The following is a 13,993-nucleotide window of genomic DNA, read 5'->3' as shown; positions in this document are numbered from 1 at the left end:
TACACTAAACTGTTTTGGACTTATAAAACCTGTTTTTGATGTGGTATTGATTATGCTAATCCAATTTCAAAGGTTATTATCAAAAGTTCAAGTTTTATGTGTGTTTATAGGATTATTGAAATTGTTGATATGAATGTTCATATACTTTTGAGTTTTGGTAGATCATAAAAATTATTTGCAAATTGTTTCATAGTTTAATTGTTGATCTAAATGGTTTTAATGGAGTCCATAATTTGTCCTCAAGTTATGGATTACCAAAAGTCATTTCTTTTAAAGATCCATTAAAGAACTATATGTTACATAAAATGAAGAGTCTTCATTTTAATAGACCATTAACTCATAAGTTATGAATTTGAAAGGTTAAGAATATTTTCAAAACTTGCCCTCAAGTTTTGGAATTTGTAAAGTCACTTTAGAAAACTTTAACTCCATACCCAGAGTTTTAAAAGTTAAAATTCAACCCGTATACTTTACAATACTATAAGTTTATATATATATATATATATATATATATATATATATATATATATATATATATATATATATATGTATATAGAAGCAAGTCAGTTTTATCGTTAGTAGGTCTCATTCACGAAGTCGGTCTATAAGGGGGTATAAGGTTGTTACCTATAAAATGGCATCTTAATGAGTGTCCACTCTCACCCACCGCTTCCTTGACTGGTGGAGGTTGTTAGCCGAACGAGTAGGACAAGGACTATAATTCTCATTAAAAGTATAATGATAAATATAAAGTAACTAAACTTTTATAAATTCCCAATCTTAGTTACTTTAGGAAAATGTGAAATTGGTGCTATCCCATGAAATTACACTTTGTACCTTACCAAGACGTTAGTAGAGCGTGTGTGGATAATTGGCACACTAGCATGTACTAGTAAGGGTGGAAAAGGGTGAATTAATATTTATCATAGATCGGTGGAGCATGTGTGGGTAACCGGCACATTGATTAGGTGATAAAGATTAAGGGTACCGAGTAAATTTGCATGGTTATTCACGCCTTGTTTGTGATCCTCGGCATTCCAGTCACAAACTTGAGAGGGCAAAATCGAGATTAAAACATGTCATTGAGAAGTTCAATGAGTCTCAAAAGAATCTAGGAGTTTCAATCCAATTAAAAACTAATAATTTATTTCATTTTTCATGGTGGAAATTGGTGAATCGTCATTCACTTACCTTCAAATATTTTATAGCTTGGATTACGTCATCTCTCTTCCAAGTTATAAAGTATTGTGTTGGGTCCTAGCATTATTATTACATTTGTGTGTCTTATTAAGGATCGTATATCTAATCTAAACTTGTGTTTCTTCTTTTTAGAAACAATGCTACTTCTGGCTCAAACCCTATCGGCTCCATCTCTCTCATGAACTTTTATGGGAGAGTCATCTTTCATGGTTTAAAATTTGATGATTGGATCAAGAACATCAGGATATTCACGCATTATGAGGACAAGGAATATGTCCTTGACAAGAAGCTGAAAGAAATTGATGAGTCTACTACTACTCCACAGGAGATCGCTGACCTTAGGGCACATGCGAGAGATGCTACCAAAGTGGCATGTATCATGTTGGCCACAATGACAGTTGAACTCCAGAAGTCCTATGATGACTTTTACCCTTTTGAGATGCACATGGACTTGATGGACGGATACCATCAAAGTGATCGTCAAGAGAGGTATGAAATCATATCTTCCATGATAACAACCCGAATGAAGGATGGTGAATCCGTCACAGGCCACATGCAAAAACTGCAAAGATTTGTGGACCGTTTACTGAAGTTGAATGTGAACTTCCCCGATGATTTGGCTATTGATATCATACTGCACTCCTTACCTAGTTTTTATGATCAGTTCCAGATGACCTATCACATGAACAAGGAGGAGGTAACACTTAGAAAACCTTAAGGACTTTTGAAGACCGCCGAAACTGGTCTCAAGGGTAAATCGATTTATACTAATCCTACTCCTAACATTGTCCTTGTTCTGGCAATCAGGAAAAGTAGAGGGAAGAAGAGGAAGACCCCTTCAAAGGGTACGAAGGGAAAGTCTCTTGATGGCTCCTCTTCAAGTGGAACAAAAGGTGGTTCTATCACTCCTTCTTCCAACCCAAAGGAAGCTGAATGCTTCTATGTTCATGATAAGGGGCACTGGAAATGAAACTGCCCTAAGTAGCTGCAAGATGTTAAGGATGGGAAGGTCAAACCTACCCATGCAGGTATTTACACTATATTGTCTAATAACTCACCGCATAATAATTCTTGGGTCCTTGATAAAGGTTGCAGTATTCATATATGTTCTAATTTGTAGGGCCTAAGAAGAACTGATGATGTGGAGCACGGAAAGATAAACTTGATCATGAGGAATAAGAAAGTTTCCTCTGTCACCAAGATTGGAGTTTATTCTTTGTTGCTAAGTAGTGGGTTAATGTCTGATTTGAATAAGTGTTGTTACTCGTATGAAATAGAGAGAAATATTAATTCCTTTCATGGTTTGTATAAACAATGGTTTACTTTTTCATTTGATAATGAATGTGGAGGTATTAATGCGTTTTATAATAATGTTCTTTATTTTAAAGCATTAACTTGTGATGGTGTATATGAAATTGTGTCAGTTGTAGACAAATTAGGAAATAATGTGTTGTATATCGATTCTTCCACTAGTATGGATAAAGCATCCTTGTGGCATTTTCATCTCGGACATGTTAACAAGAAGCGCATAGGCCAACTCCAAAAGGCTAGAGTCTTGGAGTCATTTGACTTGAAGTCGGATGATATTTGCGAGTCTTGTTTGCTTGGAAAAATGACAAAGTCACCCTTTACTGGTACTTGTGCAACGGGTGAAGGTTTGTTGGACCTCATACACACAGATGTGTGTAGACCGTTTAGAACCGCCATAAGGGATACTAACCGCTTCTATGTGACTTTTACTGATGATTACAATAAATATGGTTATGTCTACTTAATCAAGAATAAGTCAAAAACCTTTGAAAAGTTCAAAGAGTTTAAACAAGAAGTGGAGAATCAGTTGGGCAGGAACATTAATATGCTCCGATCCAATTGAGGAGGAGAGTATCTTAGTACATAGTTCCTTGACTATCTGAAGGAATGTGGAATTGTTTCACAACTGACACCTCTTAGAACACCAAAGCTGAATGGTGTGGCTGAGAGGCGCAATCGAACTTTGTTAGACATGGTTAGTTCCATGATAAGTTGAGCTTCGTTACCAATCTCATTCTTAGGGTATTCCTTAGAGACTGTCGCCCATATCCTTAATCTAGTCCCTACCAAGAAGGTTGCCAAAACACCTCACGAGATGTGGACTGGGATAGTTCCTAATTTAGACCACATCAAGATTTAGGGTTGCAAGGCTTTTGTGAGATGTGAGACTCAGGACAAGCCTGAACCTCAGAGTGAGTGGTGTATTTTCATCGGCTACCCACATAAGTCCTTTACCTCCTCTACAGACCCAGTGAGAATGTGGTATTTATGGCAAGGAGAGGGGTCTTTAGAGAGAGAGAATTTATAAGAAAAGGAAACAGTGGGAGGAAAATTGAACTTGAAGAGCTTCAAGAGTCAAGTGGTGAAGGAACCTCAAACCCTAGCAGTGAACCTAAGGAGGAAACTCATGTTGAACCAACTGATAAGTTTGTACCTCTGAGGCGTTCCACTAGAGTTAGGAATCCACCTGAGCATTACTATGGTTCCCATATTATTGTGGAAGGTGATACATTTATCGGTGATAGTACACTGGTAAATTTGGATGAACCTAATAGTTATAGGGAAACCATGGAAGGCCCTGAGTCTGCTAAATGGAAAGAGGCTATGGAAAGTGAGATTCAGTCCATGTACGACAATAAAGTTTGGAACTTGGTTAACAATGTACCGGGTCGTAAGACGGTCAGGTGCAAATGGATCTTCAAGAAGAAGACCGACATGGATGGAAAAGTGCACACTTATAAGGCACGATTGGTTGCGAAGGGTTTCACTCAAACTCAGGGAGTTGATTATGATGAAAGCTTCTCACCAGTAGTGAAGATTAAGTCTATTAGGTTTATGCTAGCCATTGCTGCATTTCATGATTATGAAATATGGCCAATGGATGTCAAAACCGCTTTCCTTAATGGAAAGTTGGCTGAGGATGTTTACATGAGTCAGCAGAGGGTTTTGTCAGTGCAGAGTACCCTGATAGAGTGTTCAAGCTTGAGAAATCCATTTATGGATTGTAACAAGTATCTCGCAGTTGGAATCTTTGTTTTGAAGAGAAACTCAAAGAGTTTGGCTTTTCAAGAACCAAAGATGAGTCCTTTGTGTATCTCAGGGCTAGTGGGAGTATAGTTAGCTTTTTGGTACTGTATGTGGATGACATACTACTCATGGGAAATGGCATCCCAACTTTGTAGGAGGTTAAGTCCTGTCTTGGGAAATGTTTCGCTATGAAGGACCTTGGAGAAGCTGCCTATATCCTAGGGATAAGGATATTGAGAGAAAAGAGTAAAAGACTAATTGGACTTAGTTAAAGCACCTTGTGGACAAAGTGTTGAAAAGCTTCATCATAATTCCAAACTGAGCAAAGGCTCAGAGCCCGATTACAGAGGATGAGATAGCTGAGATGAGTCGATTACCATATGCTTCTGCAGTTAGCTCGATCATGTATGCTATGAATTGTACTCGCCTTGATGTGGCCTTTGCTTTGAGCATGGTCAACATATATCAGGGGAATCGTGGAAAGGCTCAATGGACTATGAGAAAGAACATTCTCAAGTACCTGCGAAGGACTAAGGATTGTATTCTTACCCTTGGTAAAAGTGATGACTTGAGAGTAGTGAGGTATAGTGACGCTAACTTTCAGAATGATAGGGATAGTCTCTACTCTAATTCGGACTGGGTCTTTACCGTGGATGGATGAGCAATTACTTCTAAAAGTTCCAAACAGGACACAGTAGCTGATTCGACATGTGAGTCAGAGTACATTGCAATGAGTGAAGCGGCGAAAGAGGCGATATGACTGAGGAACTTCATCGGAGACCTTGGAGTTGTACCAGCCATAAAGGAGCCTATGGAGATTTTCTGTGACAACAATAGTGCAGTTGCCTTAGCCAAGGAACCGAGAGATCATGGCAGATCTAGACACATTAACATAAAATATCATTTCATAAAACATAAGATAGATGAAGGACTCCTCGTGACAAAGAGGATATTATCAGAAGAGAACCCAGTAGATCCCCTCACGAAGGGACTGACTAGGGCTAGCCATTTGCATCATATGAGGCGTATCAGGATGAAGGATGATATTAGTTTTACAAATTAGATAGCTATTTATGAAACTTGTAAAATGTAATTGACATTTGATGATTAAATAAAAGTTGTTGTTTATTTATAAGTAAGGTGTTGCTATCTTGTATCAATTGTTTGCTATTGTTTCAATTTTACATGTTTTTGGCTTCCACAATAATTACTTCATTTAAAATCTCCACAGTCAGTCATATGTTGGAAGAAGGTATGAATCAAGACTGTCATGAAGTTGCCTTGTAGATGTTCAAGGTGTTGGACATAACAAGAGTTGCTACAACATTTATGAGTGCTCATAAGTTCTAAGTATTGGATTAAACCCACGCTTACTTGTATCACTTCATGGAATTTATCTCGAGTGATCATGAGATGGTAATATCATATAAGTCTTAAAACCTAGAGATATGAGTTGTTGCATATGAGTTGGTTATGCATTGATTGTACGAAAATGCATCAGTATCTTGATGTCATAAAATGTGCCTTTGTGTATGATTTAACAAGTAGTAGAACAAGAATATGATTCGAAGTTTATTTGTTCCTTTTAGTCCTTAGAGGATTAAAAGCGATATTTGGACCCCTCGATGATTTTTTTTGACCTATGTGCCCGGCCCGGTCAGAACCAAACTGATGTATTCAGTTTAGTTCTATGTCAAACGAATCAGAAATCAGGAAACAAATTGCTGGAAAATAAGTACAACATTGTTCCAAGAATTTATCCGCCTGATATCTAGAGCAGAAGATTATATGACCACTTATCTAAAATGGCACTTCATAGTTCAACATAGTTTTAATAGTTACGATTACTGGTCGGTTCCTGAAGTCAAGCTTGCAACTATAGTTATTAGATTTATCCAAGTGGGATACTGTTGGATAAGGTGTCTAAGTCCATAACTATACTTGGGATGTACTTGACCCAACCCGGCATGGTCCATTTGGGTTACACTTCACCATAATAATTTGGATAGTCTTTTGAGAATAGTATACTTATGATTTGTTAATATATTATAAGTTATAATATATTAATATGAAATCATATGATTTAATTAGTATTGATCTAGAATTAATTTAGAGTTAATTTAGTGATCAAAAGGTAACTAATTAAATATGGACTCTTATATTTATATAGAGTGGGCCATGCTTACTTAGAATGGTCTAGGCTTGCATAGAAAGTCCATGGATAAGTCCATGGAGCTTTAACCCATGGATCTTATGGAAATGAAAGGTCATTGGTATTAGGGTTTACATGGATGTAACCCTAATCCACTACACTATATAAAGGGTTCATTAGGACATGAAATGGCACTAGTGTGTGTGAAAAGAAGAGTGGGCCGATTTCTAAGTGTGCATACTACTCTCTCTAGTTTTTCCAAGTTGTGTGGTGATTTGTGATTCCATTTGAGGCATCCTTATTATTGGTTCTAGGCTCCCAAACTCCAAGCAATCAACCACAAGCAAAAGGCATGTCATTCTACTATATTTATGTGACAAGTACCCCATGCCATGCTAGTTAGGATGAGAACCTTGTAAAATTCTTATTAGCATGTATTTTATAGAAAACACAGATCCAAGGTTTCTAGGATTGCATGTACACCATAGGAGTGTTAGAATGCTCAAAACCCATCAATTTATGTAGCATAAGATTTCGATGTGGTTATGAGATAACTAAACCGTTCCCATTATGACATAAAAGTTTCTGATAGTGATGAGCCTATGGTATATGTGTAAGGTGTGTTTATTTAGAGTTAATAAGAAATTATATAATGTTTATTGAATACTTCCGGACGGACCATTATCCATTTTACTTCATATTCTTTGTTTAGTTTACTAGACTCGTGACTTAGAAATTGCCTAAACGTTGGGGGTTATTAAACTCCTATCGACACTAGAGTCAAAAAGTACTGTAGCATATAAGTTCTTAATGAAAAACATACATGTAACAAAGGATAGGCCCTGGATTTCATCCCTTTCTCCAATCACAAATGCTCTGCCTCGAGGATTACATCCTTAATTCTTCAACTTCGGGCAGTCTCTTTAGAAATGCATAACTTCACCACACTTAAAACAAGTTTTTCCTCCACTAGCACCGATTTATGTGTGTGCTCCTTAGGTTGCTTCAACAAGTGCTTGGCTTCTACAAGGGCGGGCAGTGTGTCCCTTTTTGTTGCACTTGCTACAGGTGAAGTATTCACATGAGTGATGATAGTTGCAATTTTTCATATTGGTTGTTTTCCAACATACTATTGGTGCCATGTGAGTGTTGTTGTTGTAGCGGTAGCTGCATAAGATGTCACTACCTCCTACTTCTTCCCCGAGGATTGCCTTGCATTTCCCCTGTAATCTCTATAAGATTTACACTTATCATTTCCGGACCTTGGAGGGCCAGCTTTCGCAACCATGTTATCTTGCTAAATCTCATTGTTGGTCAAATGGAAGGCTATTCTATATGCATTATAATGGGTTTGTGGGTCTTGGAAATATGGCCATTCCATGAATCTATGGCACTAGAACCCAGATGTATCCTTGAACCTTCTTGTATTCCAGAGTGAAAAATCTCGGACATAGGAGGGCAAGGTCATTAAACTAGTAGTGTAAGAAAAATATTTTGAACCCTTCATGGTTAAGTTCCAAAGTTCCTTTCATCACAAAGACAATATTCCTCAATCAGCATCACCTTCAGTTCCTACCAAGTCATGGCTTTTGCAGTGCTAACGCCCATTATTTTTGTATAGTCATTCCACCATGTCAAGGTTGTATCGGAGAATGTGCAGGAAACAAAATGGACTTTTCAATCATCTAGACATAAGATTATTTGAAAAACAGATTCCATCTTTTCAATCTATCTTCTTAGACCTACTACTCCTTTGTTTTCGTAGAAGCTTTTCTGTATCTATTTCATGAAGTCTTTGTAAGTGGAAGTTCTTAGAGGTTCGTTGATTGGATACAAAGAAGAAAGAACAAGGAACAAAGTTATCACAAAGATATTTTCGCTAAGAAATGGTCCTTACAAAGAGAATCGAAATAAAGAGACGATTAGGGTTTCTAAAGAGAACAACCCGAGTACACAAATATATAGTAAACTAGAAAAAATGAATCTAACCTAAGTAAACAGATTAATCCTCACTACTATAAAAATAGCGTTTTACGATGCGCAAATTACGACGCTCATTAATATATGTTACGCAAACGAGAGTGACATTAAACAAGTGTCATCTCTTCAGAAAATTTAAGGATTTAGGTCACGCATTATTGCGTGCCTTTAAATTAGTGTGAAAAGAAAAAAAATTAAAAACACGGAGGGCGCTGTACCTTAAATGCGCGCCCTCTATATGTGTCGCTTTATAATTTTAATGAACGCGCGTTCCTTAGTTACAAGCGGGAAAAGAAAAGCCAAAAAATTAGAAAAGCCCGCTACCCTCCCTGCCCTAAGCATTTTCACGCATCTTTCATTCTCCTCACACTGTTGTGCAACTTCTCAATCAAAGATCGAAGGTTACGATTTCATCTCCATCTCTCGACTTCATCATCTCAATCAAGAAAAAGGGCTTCTGATTTCCATTCATCTACTTCATCGTTGTTGTAATTTCACCTTCTTCATCTCTCTGATGTTATTGAGAATACTCGCCAATAGTTTTCTTATTCCCCACTCGATGTTGAAATTTTCAGAAAAGCCCTAATTAAGTATTATAATCTCAAGTCTCAATATTAGAATCCAAATATTGATTCTTGTTTGTTTCTTATTCCCCACAAATAAATCGAAAAAGGGGAATTAGAATGACGAAGGTAGCGGGAGTTTTGGTCCGGTGGTCGTGGTTCATCTATCGAGAAAGGAAGATGGGAACGCAAGCAGCCATGGTGCCTCGATGATGGAAATCAATCGAGAAAGGGGAAGCACCTATGGTGCGGGATCGATTTGACAAAAGGAGAAGGAGAAGCAGCGACGCTTCTCTTGTCTGCCACAGCTTGGGGGGGAGGGGAGGTGCTCCGGCGGTCTCCTTGGCTGTTCTTCCTTGTCGCCAGCAGATCACATGTAGGGAGGGGACTCCTTCTCCACCAGGTTTTCTCTTATCTCTATCCTCCACCAGGTCTTCACTCTGAAAAACGCGATCGATCTCCCTACTTCGATTAGAAAACCCAAAAAAGTAGAAAACCCCACCTTGGAGATTTAGGGTTCATTCGCACCCAAAATTCTTTCGCACACCCAAAATTCTCAAACATCAAGATCTTTTTTGTCATCTCCCCTTTCATTCATTTTCCCGCTAACTTTCTCCTGCGAAAACACACCAAAGTAGAGGTTTTGGTGGCAAATAAGGATAAAAAACGGCGCATGAGAGAACTAAAAGGACTCTTATTGGTTGGAAAGACTAGCTGGAAAACACACAAGACTCTATAACCACTCCAGGGTTTAGAAACAGAGAGAAAGTTCTTGTAACTTGCTCACGTCTTACAGGTTACATGTTTTCTGATTTGTTCCCTTTATGCTACTAATTGTATCTAACCCTTTTTATTGTCCAGGGGAAAAACAAAGATTTTTTTATTTGTTCCCTTCGCATCAATTATAGGAATTTGATTATCCCCTCTCTTTGAACTGACGAACTCAACCTGGACCACCAATGCTCAGCCACCCCTGCATCCACCGCTACAAGATGAAGACTTGGACCTGAACCTGAACCCATTAGCATAAATCCTTCGTTTTGGAGATGGGCTAATTCATGTCTTCTATCTGCGTATTTTTTACTTGGTGATGATAAATTCGTACCCATCAATCTTCGTTCGTGGTCACCATCTGCAATGAACTGTTGAAACAAACATACTTGCTGAAATATATTTGCTAAAATCTCATGCTGAAATCTGAATTTGGGATATGATTTGAATATTTTTTTAAATCTATTTTCTTGAAATCTTTGTTCTATGTTAAATGTAAGTACTTGCTGAAATATACTTGTTGAAATATATTTGCTAAAATCTCATCAAGCTCTCTCATGCCAAAAATGCCCCTGTCCCATGCCATATAATTTTCAACTTTTTTTTGAAACATTTTTGTCAGTCTTGTTGCTTACTTGTTTTGTAATCATTTGAAGTATAATAAAAGTTTAGTTATAGTTAAATAATTGTTATAGTTAATGAATTTTTGATTCCATTCAAGAATTCCCCTTCTGATCATGCAGGTTTGAGAAACACGATGGGGTATGTCCTAATTGATGAGGGAATAGTTGATGAAGTTGATTATGTCCTAATTGATGAGGGAAGAAACCCATTGCTGATAAGTGGTGAGGTATGTCTTCTTACTTTGAGTGTTGTACGGATAAATGATGTTTAAAAAATATTTGGGAAAGTAAAAAAAGGAACTAGTTACTTAACAGCTTTGATATTTTGATCTGTATCTCATTCTCAGGCTAGCAAGGATGCTGCACGTTACACAGTTGCAGCTAAAGTAGCTGAGCTTCTCATGCGTGGCCTCGTATTTTACTTTTTTGCCCTTCTTTTTCCTTTTTGATGTCTTGTTATCCATATCCATTGTATGAGTATCTCATTGTTTGTTTCACTACACATCATTACAATATACAGCTTAAGGATAATTCAGTGGAGTTGATAGAAGAAGGAATAGCCCTAGCTGAGATGGCTCTAGAAACAAAAGATCTATGGGACGGGAATGATCCTTGGGCTAGGTAACTTTAATTTTCCATCCACCAGGTTGTAAATTAATGATAACGAGATTGATGAGTAGAACACCCATATCAAACATCCATACTTGACCAACAAAGGTTTGTATCTCAACTTGTATTTCTCTTGGACTTTGTAGGCTGATTCAGTTGTAGTGGCACAAATCACGTACCAATCAATGTTTAAGCTCTATCCAAAGCTTTTCTTTACACCCCTAATTACTTTCCTGAAGTCAAATTGGTGTGTTTGTTACTGTAGCTAATACTGGAAACTATCATTGCTGAAACATCAGTGACAATACCTGGAATTAAGTATGTGATTGATCCTGGATGGGTAAAAGTGAGGAGTTACTCTCCTGATAGTGGCATTGAGTCTCTAACTGTTCTTACAACTTCAAAAGCTCAAGCTCTTCAAAGGAGGTAAGCACATTGATTTCACATCTACATATACAGGGACCAAATATAAAGCCATGTTTACTTCATTAAACTAAGTGTCAAGTCAAACATTGCATTTTATTTTGAGATGGCAGAGAATATAATAAAATAAGATGGAAATGTGATTGAACTTTAATTTTTTTCTAATGATGCAGTGGGCGTGCAAGGCGTGAAGGAGCTGGGAAATACTTCTGTCTTTATCCAGAGAGCAGATTTGAGGGACATGATGATTCCACAATGCCAGAGATCAAAAGAGGCAACCTTTCTAATGTTATTTTGTAGCTTAGTGCTCTTGGTGTTGATGATATACTTGGATTTGACTTCATGGAGAAACCCGATAGGTATGCTATATTTTTTCTATTAAAGTAGGTTCATGAACAAGTGAAAGTACATACTAGTATTGTTTTATTCAGTTAAGTTACCTTTAGCACCAAGCAATATTGTTCCTCTGTTTTGCTTATTTGGTCCCAGAGATCAAAAGAGGCAACCTTATGTAGGAACTGTTGAACCGCATGGGTCAGTTGGGGCAGTGGTCGGGCGGCAGGCAATTGCCCAGGGTAGTCTCGGAATCTTAGCTTTAGAGAAGATAGACGCACCCAGGTAATAACTAGACTTACTTTTTTGTTTTTTCTTCAATTCCTATCCTTCAACCTTAGACATCATGCTTTCAAATTTATTCATATAGATTTGGTCTTAAAAAACTATTTTGCGCCTAATCTTATATTTGGTGTTAATCTGTTGTCATTTATTTATGCTTTAAGTATTAATACCATAAAAGTTGGCCCTACCCTTCCCCTCAAAAGGAAACCACCGTTGTGATTTGTGGGGCAAAATAGTTTTTTTTTTTTTATTTTCAAAACCCAAAACAAAATGAAACAACTGGGACCAAATAAGCAAATATACAACAATAATATTTTTTGGACCAAACCTTTAACAAATGGAAAAGCACAAGGACCAACCTGTAATTTACTCATAAATTTTTTTTTTTTTTTTTTTTTTTTTTTTTTTTTTGCAGCAAATTTACCACGGAGACTATATCCGGTCTGAGTGAAAAATAGAGAAGACAGTTATGGATAGCGAACCAGAGTGCAACTATGATGCTTGTAAAGGTAATGAGTAGTTGTATGCATTTGGAATTTGCTGAAGCTCTCTTTCGATATACTGCTCCAGAAGAAGTACTTTTTTTTGGAGTTATTGTTGGTTTACCTCTCCTACTTGAATATGAAGTTACTTCCATGGCTTGACAAAGTTACATTGTTTGATTAATTTGTATTCAGATTAAAGTAAATTAGGTTTGCTGAGATTGATCCCCTGTTAATTGCACCTTGAAAACTAAATAAAGAACAATATTAGAAATTATGCAAAGGGTATTTTAGGTTATATGATTAGAGAGTACCATGTATTCACAACACATTAAGTGAAGCTCCAAAAGTTACAGCAACTAGGAGGAAAATGATAAATAATGATCTTTTCAATTACTAAGTTGTTAAGAATTATCAATATTATAAATGATAAAGATAACCAAGAAAACATATATTATTGATATGGTTATAATTCATCTTTTTCCTAGTTTATGCAGTAAAGTTGTTTTTGAAAATTTGAAGTTTGTTGTTGCAGCTAAGGAGTATGTGGGACAAAATTTGCAATTTTTCAGACTGAATAAGACTACTACTACATTACATGACCATGACCATGACCATGACCATTTAATAAGTCTAAGGCAGGATATTTATTCAGACTATATTGATATATTTCCAGACTCAAATATGTGAAAAGTTAATAAGTCTAAGACAGGATTTTTGCTTATATTTCAAATCTAATATCTAAATTTGTAATATTATGTTATATACTATATTGATATTAACCAATTATATATATTTAAAAATACTTTTTATGTTTCAGGTTTATGGTCCTGAAGCAGCTATATGGAGTGATGGTGTGATTCTTTACATTCTTCTTTGTGGTGTAACACCGAAAATTTTCAAAACAAAATTTTCAATTTTTATAAAACATAATTCCATTGATATTCATTAAACAACCATTCTAATTATCCAAACAAGACAATACAAAATCCCAAGATCATGATATCAAGCTCCGAATGTGTGTGTGTACGGATCAAGCCGGCGCCTTCCCGCGGTCGTCACTAGTACCTGAAACAATAACATCAACATTGTAAGCACAAGGCTTAGTGAGTTCCCCAAAATACTACATATAACACATATTAGCCACTCGAGGCTATAACTCTGTGGGTCCGTGCACCCAAACTCTGTGAACCCTCGGGTTCTAACTCTGTGAACCTTCCGGTTCTAACTCTGTAAACATGCATAGCATCAAACACATAGAAGTAATGCAGTACAACACATAACATACATAGCATACAAATACTCTATCACATAACTCTGGTTACCTACTCAAGGTAAAGTATAGTGAGAAGACTCACCTCGCGTGTCTCGGTAAATCGTAAACCTGAAATCGCTAATCACTCGACCTGTCGAGCTGTCGTCCCCCTATAGCACAATACACCTCTAATTAACACTTTCCCCACTGGGGTTGACCACACTATAACAAGTCAATCTAGGTCAACACTGGTCAACGGT

At 36.9% G+C, this 13,993-nt stretch overlaps 1 protein-coding gene across 3 annotated transcripts; it reads left to right on the top strand.

Annotated features, from left to right (window-relative positions):
* The first annotated feature begins 8,746 nt into the window (after window positions 1-8,746).
* On the top strand, window positions 8,747-13,434 carry LOC145017450 (protein translocase subunit SECA2, chloroplastic-like). 3 transcript variants are annotated; one of them, XM_078975480.1, is made up of 9 exons: window positions 8,747-9,748; window positions 10,467-10,573; window positions 10,694-10,759; window positions 10,867-10,967; window positions 11,221-11,381; window positions 11,552-11,737; window positions 11,868-11,996; window positions 12,412-12,505; window positions 13,299-13,434. In XM_078975480.1, exons 2-5 carry the CDS (start codon window positions 10,481-10,483, stop codon window positions 11,222-11,224), a joined length of 264 nt encoding a protein of 87 aa, XP_078831606.1. In that variant the 5' UTR covers window positions 8,747-9,748; window positions 10,467-10,480; the 3' UTR covers window positions 11,225-11,381; window positions 11,552-11,737; window positions 11,868-11,996; window positions 12,412-12,505; window positions 13,299-13,434. The 3 variants fall into 3 exon arrangements, with proteins under 3 accessions (XP_078831606.1, XP_078831604.1, XP_078831605.1); XM_078975478.1 differs by having other exon boundaries at window positions 11,102-11,381; XM_078975479.1 differs by having other exon boundaries at window positions 10,867-11,063.
* The last annotated feature ends 559 nt before the right edge of the window (window positions 13,435-13,993 follow it).

This window comes from Lactuca saligna, chromosome 9, assembly GCF_052625555.1.
Source record: "Lactuca saligna cultivar CGN05327 chromosome 9, ASM5262555v1, whole genome shotgun sequence".
Lineage (NCBI taxonomy): Eukaryota > Viridiplantae > Streptophyta > Magnoliopsida > Asterales > Asteraceae > Lactuca > Lactuca saligna.
This window is presented reverse-complemented; position numbering and strand designations above follow the sequence as displayed.

What these genes read in the sequence shown, in the direction of transcription:
- LOC145017450 (XM_078975478.1), top strand. Translation starts at nt 10,481, where the DNA reads ATGGGGTATGTCCTAATTGATGAGGGAATAGTTGATGAAGTTGATTAT. An exon ending in CATTGCTGATAAGTGGTGAG is followed by an intron (nt 10,574 to 10,693) that starts GTATGTCTTCTT and finishes TCTCATTCTCAG; the next exon opens with GCTAGCAAGGATGCTGCACG. An exon ending in AGCTTCTCATGCGTGGCCTC is followed by an intron (nt 10,760 to 10,866) that starts GTATTTTACTTT and finishes TACAATATACAG; the next exon opens with CTTAAGGATAATTCAGTGGA.